Raw genomic sequence first — 6,748 nt, 5'->3', positions numbered from 1 at the left:
AAGGTGATGTTGGATCTCAACATTCTTGTAACTTGGGTAGTAATGATGTGTTGCTAGATACCGCTCATTACTTATGCTCCTAAATGGGTTTAGGGTCATTGTCAACATTACAAGAACCTATAGGGTCACACACTAAGGACAATTAGATGGAGATTAGGTTCATATGATGAACCAAGAGGATTAGATTCATTTGATGAATCAAATTGGATTAAGAGTAATCCTAATTGGGCTAACTTGAGTTGGACTCAAGTTGATTCATGTATTCAATGAGTCTAATTTAGATTATGACTCATTAGATCAACTTAATTTAATGAATTAGATTCATTATATTAAGTTGGCTTGAATCAAATGGTTAGATTAGATCAACCATGGAAGAGATTTGGTCAAGTTTGACTTGACTTGAGAGGAAGATAAAAGTCAAGTTTGACTTGACTTTATGCCACCTCATTGGTAAATTGGCATTGATGTGGACTAATGATGTTACTCCACATCATCATGGGTGCCACCTCATGGAAGTTACAAAGTCATTCTCTTTAATGGCTTCACATTAATTGCACTTAATGCAAAATTTGGGGGTTACACTTGGGAAGTGGCCGACCACTTTTGAATGGGAAGAAAATTCATTTTTCTCATTCAAGTGCATTCACATCTTCTTCCTCTTGGAGCTCTTTCTTCTCCCTCTCCTCCTCTCTTGGCCGAACAAGACAAGGTGCTAGCACACCTTTGTTTGGTCTTCTCCATCAAGGATTGTTCGTGTGGATACTTTTAGAGGACCGTACGCTTGATGGTCTAGAGATCCGGCACCTTGGACGAGCGGGATTCGCTAAGGGCGCGCTTCAAATGTATAACCTTTTCTTCTTATAGATCTAGAAGTAGATCTAAGTAGAAACTCGTACTCGTATTTAAAATTTTGAAATCTATCCTTCGCACGAGATCCAGTGGCATGGGTGATTCGTGGTTTCCGCGACGCGAAAACGCGGTTTTCGCGGCCCGAAAAACCCAACATATTAATATTAAGGTAAAGTGTGGTAAAGGATTCTACTTTGGTGAGGAATTGACATGTCTTATCTGTATAAACGGTGGTTTTCTTTTTCAATTTTATTTGTGCAATTATGTGACATTTGTTTTTATTTGGCAATTTGTCATAGTATTTGTTCTTAAGTATGTGAAGATCAAATGTTATTTGTTACTTCTTCCATTGATATTCTGATTTTCTTTTGATGCCTTGGAGTTGGATAAATATTATTCCTTTTGCTTTGATGTTTAATTTTTACCAAGATTGTAGTTATATCTAAGAGGTCAAGGAATATGCAGGCCAAGGTTCTAGGTGCTCTCTAGCCCACATTTTGCACCTCCTTTGAGTTGGAGCATTGGTTTTTCTGGAATAATTCATGTTCCTTTTCAATCTCATGTTTAATGAACCTTTCAATAAATTAGTGTTAATGTATTCGGATCACAGAATGTGAATCCACATCTATTGATTATGTGGAAGTTTAATTATTATGCCTCCTCTATGCTACTTATATTTATGAGGTTTAAGAATGAAGGAAGAATCTTTCATTTTATTCTTTTGAAAATTTATTATGTCAATATAAGTAGAATCTTTTTGAGTTTCTGAGGTTATCTGTTTAAATAAAAATCTTCTCTTCCTATTTCATTTTGTTCTTTTGAAAATTTATTATGTCAATATAAGTAGAATCTTTTTGAGTTTCTGAGGTTATCTATTTAAATAAAAATCTTCTCTTCCTATTAGCTAATTCTGTTGCTTGCTAATGATTATGCTTATCTACTATTTACTTTACTCTCACATGTGAGAGTCAGTTCTTTTCTTACATGTTTGTTTATATCAGATATTTAAGTTTATTTTATTTATAACAAGTACTCTCTTTTTTCCTATGTTTAGGAAAGTGAAAGTGAGGATGATGGTCTTGACATGGGTGATGATGATGATGTTGAGGAACTTGAAAATGAACCAGAGGCTGTTAGGAAAGAACCAACCATTAAGAAACCTGCTCCTGTTTCAGCACCACCCAAAGATGCTGAAAGGCAACTGTCAAAAAGGAGCTTAAGAAAAAGGAAATGGTAGAGCTAGATGCACTTCTACATGAAATGGGCATTGCAAATTTTAATTAGTTTATTTTTGATAGATAGTAAATTTTAGTTCACTTGAGTTGCTTCATACATATGAAGTGATTGTTTAATGTGTGTTGAATTTGTTTATCCTTGTTATGCAGACAAGAAGCAATTGGAGCAAAGTAGTGAAGGGGAGAAGAAAGAAAGTGTTGGTGCTCCTTCAGAGAACAGAATCTTAAAGAAGAAGAAATCCAAGAAAGAAAAATCATTAAAGGAACAGGAGGAGCATGATCAGAATCAGGAGAAAGGAGACATTGAAGCTGAAGTGGCAGATGCGCAGATGCATCTGCAGTTGACGTAAAGGAAAGGATAAAGAAGGTGGCCTCCATGAGGAAGAAATCAAGCAAAGAGATGGATGTCGAACCGTTGAATAAAAGGGCTTCTTACTTAAGCAGTAGGCTAATTGGTACCTCAACTAGCCAATTGGTGGATACGAACTTGATGTGTATAATATTTATGTGGATACAGACTTGATGTGTATAATATTTATGTGTTGGTTACATGGATATTGACTTGTCTATATAATATCAGTTTTTCACTATTTCGGAAATCGAATCTGTGTCGTTAAACAATATTGATATTACATCGTTTTTCCACCGCTGCTAAAACCTGTGTCAATGACTAATATTACATCGGTCATATATCGCTACCAAAACTGGTGATATTAACATATATTACATCGGTTTTACACCGTTGCTAAAACGGTGTCGTTAAGTGATACTACACCGGTTCATAATCGATTCGAAAATCGGTGTCATTAAGTGATACTACACCGGTTATAACCCAATGTCTAAAATGGCGGACCTTTTACATCGCCTTCATAGACATCGGTCGATTTTCTAATAGACAGCAGTGGAAAACCGATGTCTATGAGGATTTTTCTTGTAGTGCGTGTTCTCTCGCATTTCTTCTAGAACAATTTCACTCATGGGCTTATGGTTCATTACATAATCTTCCTCTAAAAATCGAGCATTGATGCTAACAATGATCTTCTGATTTTTAGGATTATAAAACAAACCACCTTTCGTTCCCTTAAGATATCCTACAAACAGACAAACTTCTGTACGTGATTCCAACTTGTCAATATCTCCCTTTAGCACATGTGCTGGACTATCTCATATCTGAATATGACTCAGACTAGGCTTACACCCATTCCATAATTCTATGGGAGTAAATGGTACTGACTTAGAAGGTACCATATTCAGAATGTACACTGCTGTTTCCAGAGCATATCCCTAAAATGAATTTGGTAATTCTGAATAACTCATCATTTATCTAATTATTTCCATAAGAGTTCTATACCTTCGTTCTGCCACAACATTCTATTGGGGTGTATCAGGTGCAGTCAGTTGAGATTGAATCCCGACTTCTGATAAGTGACTCCTAAACTCTCCTAAGAGGTACTCGCCACTATGATCTCACCGTAGAGTCTTGATACTTTTACCTTGACATTTCTCCACATCAATCTTGTACTCTTTGAACTTATCAAAGTACTTAGACTTGTGGTGCATCAAGTAAATGTACTCATATCTCGAATAGTCATCTATAAAAGAGACAAAATATTTAAAACCACTTCTTACCTAGATAGACATAGGACCATATAAATCAGAATGAACTAGTTCCAACACATCTTTAGCTTGATACCCCTTCGACTTAAAAGACTTCTTGGTTATTTTTCCTTCCAAGTAAGATTCGTAGGTTGGAAAGTTTTCCACTACCAATGAATCCAAAAGTTCATCAGCTATTATCCTTTAAATCCTACTCAAGTTAATATAACCTAGCCTTAGATGCCAAAGATATTATTGGTTCATTTTCGAAGGTTGCTTTCTCTTAATAGAGTTAGAAGATGTGTTATTAATTTTCATTTGTTGCATCGTGGGAGTTATTGGATTATAAATTGCCAACCAACGTACCAGAACAGATAACTTCCCTATTTATCTTGATAACACATTTGCTATCATAAATAGATAGAATATCCATCGTTGTATTGTTTAGAAACTGAAATCAAGTTCTTTCTAAAACTTGGTACGTAAAGACAATTTCTTAAAACCAATATTTTATTCTTATAAACATCTCTCACTGCAACAGCTGTTACTTCTGTAGCATTGCCCATGTAAATAGTGATTTCTCCTTCATGTAGTTGTCGGGTTTCCTGGAACCCTTGCAAAGATTTGCAGACATGATCAGTGATTCTCATATCTACATGCTAGGTACCGGTAGATAACACCACTAAACATGCTCCAACTACAAGAGAAAAATATATACCTATATTGTTCTCTTCCTACGAGGACAGTCCGCCTACAAATGTCCAGACTGCTTGCAAATGAAGCACTTACCTTTCGGCTTCTTCATTCCTACTTTTAGTTCAGTACCTAGAGATCATACAGTCTTGCTTGTCATCTCGATTCTAGTGTCCGAAGAGTTCTTTGAGATTGTACATCATGTCATGGTCAGTAGGCATGGTCTGATGCTGATGTTGCAGCACATTTGATATAAAAGTCAAATGTAACTCCGCGTCATCTCATCTGCCTTGACCCATTTCTTATGATACTCAATCTCCTCTTCATTAGAATCACTATTAGGCACACTAGGGCAGACCTCTAACAGTACAAACTTATAGCGTTCAGCAGTTATGACAATGTCCAAGTTTCTTTTCCAATCTATATAGTTTGGACTAGTAAGTTTGTTCTCTTTCAATATAATGCCCAGTGGGTTGAAAGTCATCCTAAGAATCACAAAATAAACTTTGGTCAAGACTCTAAATTTAAAATAATATTGATTCCTCAAACAATATTATTTAAATTTACCAACACCTCAAACACCGTGAATTTTGCATGCCACGATAGTGTGGACGTATACAAAATTAAACATTTGTAAGAGGAGGTTTTACCCATTAATTTTATTCTTGTCAACCTAACTTTATGACAAATAAAATTAATAGTTGATTTTCCTTCGGTAGCACAAATAATAGCAGTGACTCCGATGGGGAGGATACTATTAAATGTGCCTAAGTGTATACCATTACTTGATACTTAGTCCATTAAATAGGATTATGCCCCTTCATATGGAGAAAATCACATGCTCCTAAATAATTTCCTATAATCATCCATAAAGGAAGTTTGATCTAGTGATCTGCAAATAAACTCATCCGATGGGGAGGGAGGCACTCAGAGCCAACACACAAGTTTGTTGCATCACTTACAAACCAGTAATGGAAACCATGGAATTTATTTGCTAATCCCTCTCCCACTTAGTTATTTAAAGTGAGGAATTTTAACTATGCAAGCACACATCACAGTAAATAAAAGCAATAAATATGGAAATTAATTTTTTAACTATTATGGTTTTTTCCATCACTGTCCTCCGTGCGCTGCAACCCTAGCTACTACCATCTTTAGGCACCGCAATCGGGTCCAGTCGTCGTATCTATCTTGCTTCTTTTTCTGCTACGCCTCTGATCCACAAATAGTACCACGCCACGCAAGGATACGATCCGCGACAAAAATAAAATTTTACATATATCGATCCTATATTCCACAAAGGAATGTACATATATTCTAGATCGAAACAGAAATGTAAAATCCTAAAACTAATACAGCTCCTGCTGTATTTAATACATACAATCATGCACACACAAAAATACCCTTGACATGTCCAAGGGTCCAATCACACACAATATCTATAAGTCATAATAGTTAGAGCCTGCAACCACAGAGTTAGCACATCATACTATTATCCTATCAAAATTATGTATGACATGTGCATAATTAAACTGAAAACTAAACACACAGAGGCAAACCCTAGCACTGATACCAATTGTTGGTTGCTATGCGGAATATCATACCGGTTCTCCTATACAAAAATTCTGTACAAGTCCTGAACCTTTACTAACAACCTATTGTGTTATTTAGAAATTAAATTAGGAATTGCAAACGGAACTTAACATTATTGATTCCAAATTTAACTTATCTGTTCTTAGAGGTTTAGACTTGGATCGCAAACGATACTTAACATTATTGATCCAAATCTACCCATGTTATAAATTTAATTAAATATTAATTTCAGAAATTGGCTTCCAGGTTAAACATGGCGAGGCACTAGGCCTTCTTGGGTATGGGAATATCCACCACTTCCTAGACAAAGCCTTTCAATAAAATATAATATTTAATTTCCTTATAGTAACCCTAGGTTTAACCAAAAGGAACAATCGAATCACAAATTCAAAAATAAAAAAATAAATAAATACAAACTCGAATTACAAATTTGAAACCTAGAATCATATGCCTCTTGTGTTTGGTAGTTCAAAATCCATACAAAGAAAACTAGTATGATGCGGAATAGAATTACTAGTTATACCTTTTTTTTTGTAAGCAACAACCTCTTGATCTTCTACCGTATTCCTCTTCTTATCTTGGACGTTGTGTGGGCAATGATCTACCGAGATGAGAATTCACTAAGCCTCCTTCTTCCTTCTTCCAAGTTTCGACCAAGCAACCTTGTCCAAGAGATAGCAATAGCAAGTCTCGACCACCAACCAAGCTCCAAGAAAAACTAGGAAACAAAGCCTTCTTTCTCTCCTTCTTCACCAAGCAAATCCGGCCACCAAAACAAGCTC

At 35.7% G+C, this 6,748-nt stretch overlaps 1 protein-coding gene across 1 annotated transcript; it reads left to right on the top strand.

Moving 5' to 3' along the window:
* The first annotated feature begins 1,933 nt into the window (after window positions 1-1,933).
* Window positions 1,934-2,434, top strand: LOC122043639. Its single transcript, XM_042604244.1, has 2 exons — window positions 1,934-2,082; window positions 2,191-2,434. The coding sequence occupies exons 1-2, from the start codon at window positions 1,934-1,936 to the stop codon at window positions 2,432-2,434; spliced, it is 393 nt and encodes a 130-aa protein (XP_042460178.1).
* Window positions 2,435-6,748: the final 4,314 nt, after the last annotated feature.

This window comes from Zingiber officinale, chromosome 2A (genome assembly GCF_018446385.1).
Source record: "Zingiber officinale cultivar Zhangliang chromosome 2A, Zo_v1.1, whole genome shotgun sequence".
Lineage (NCBI taxonomy): Eukaryota > Viridiplantae > Streptophyta > Magnoliopsida > Zingiberales > Zingiberaceae > Zingiber > Zingiber officinale.
Note: the sequence above shows the minus strand (reverse complement) of the source record. Positions and strands in the feature narration are given on the sequence as shown.

Excerpts from the sequence above, each read along its gene's own strand:
- LOC122043639 (XM_042604244.1), top strand. The coding sequence starts at position 1,934 with ATGGGTGATGATGATGATGTTGAGGAACTTGAAAATGAACCAGAGGCT. Across the intron at positions 2,083-2,190 it reads AGCTTAAGAAAAAGGAAATG|TGATTGTTTAATGTGTGTTG; the intron begins GTAGAGCTAGAT and ends ATACATATGAAG.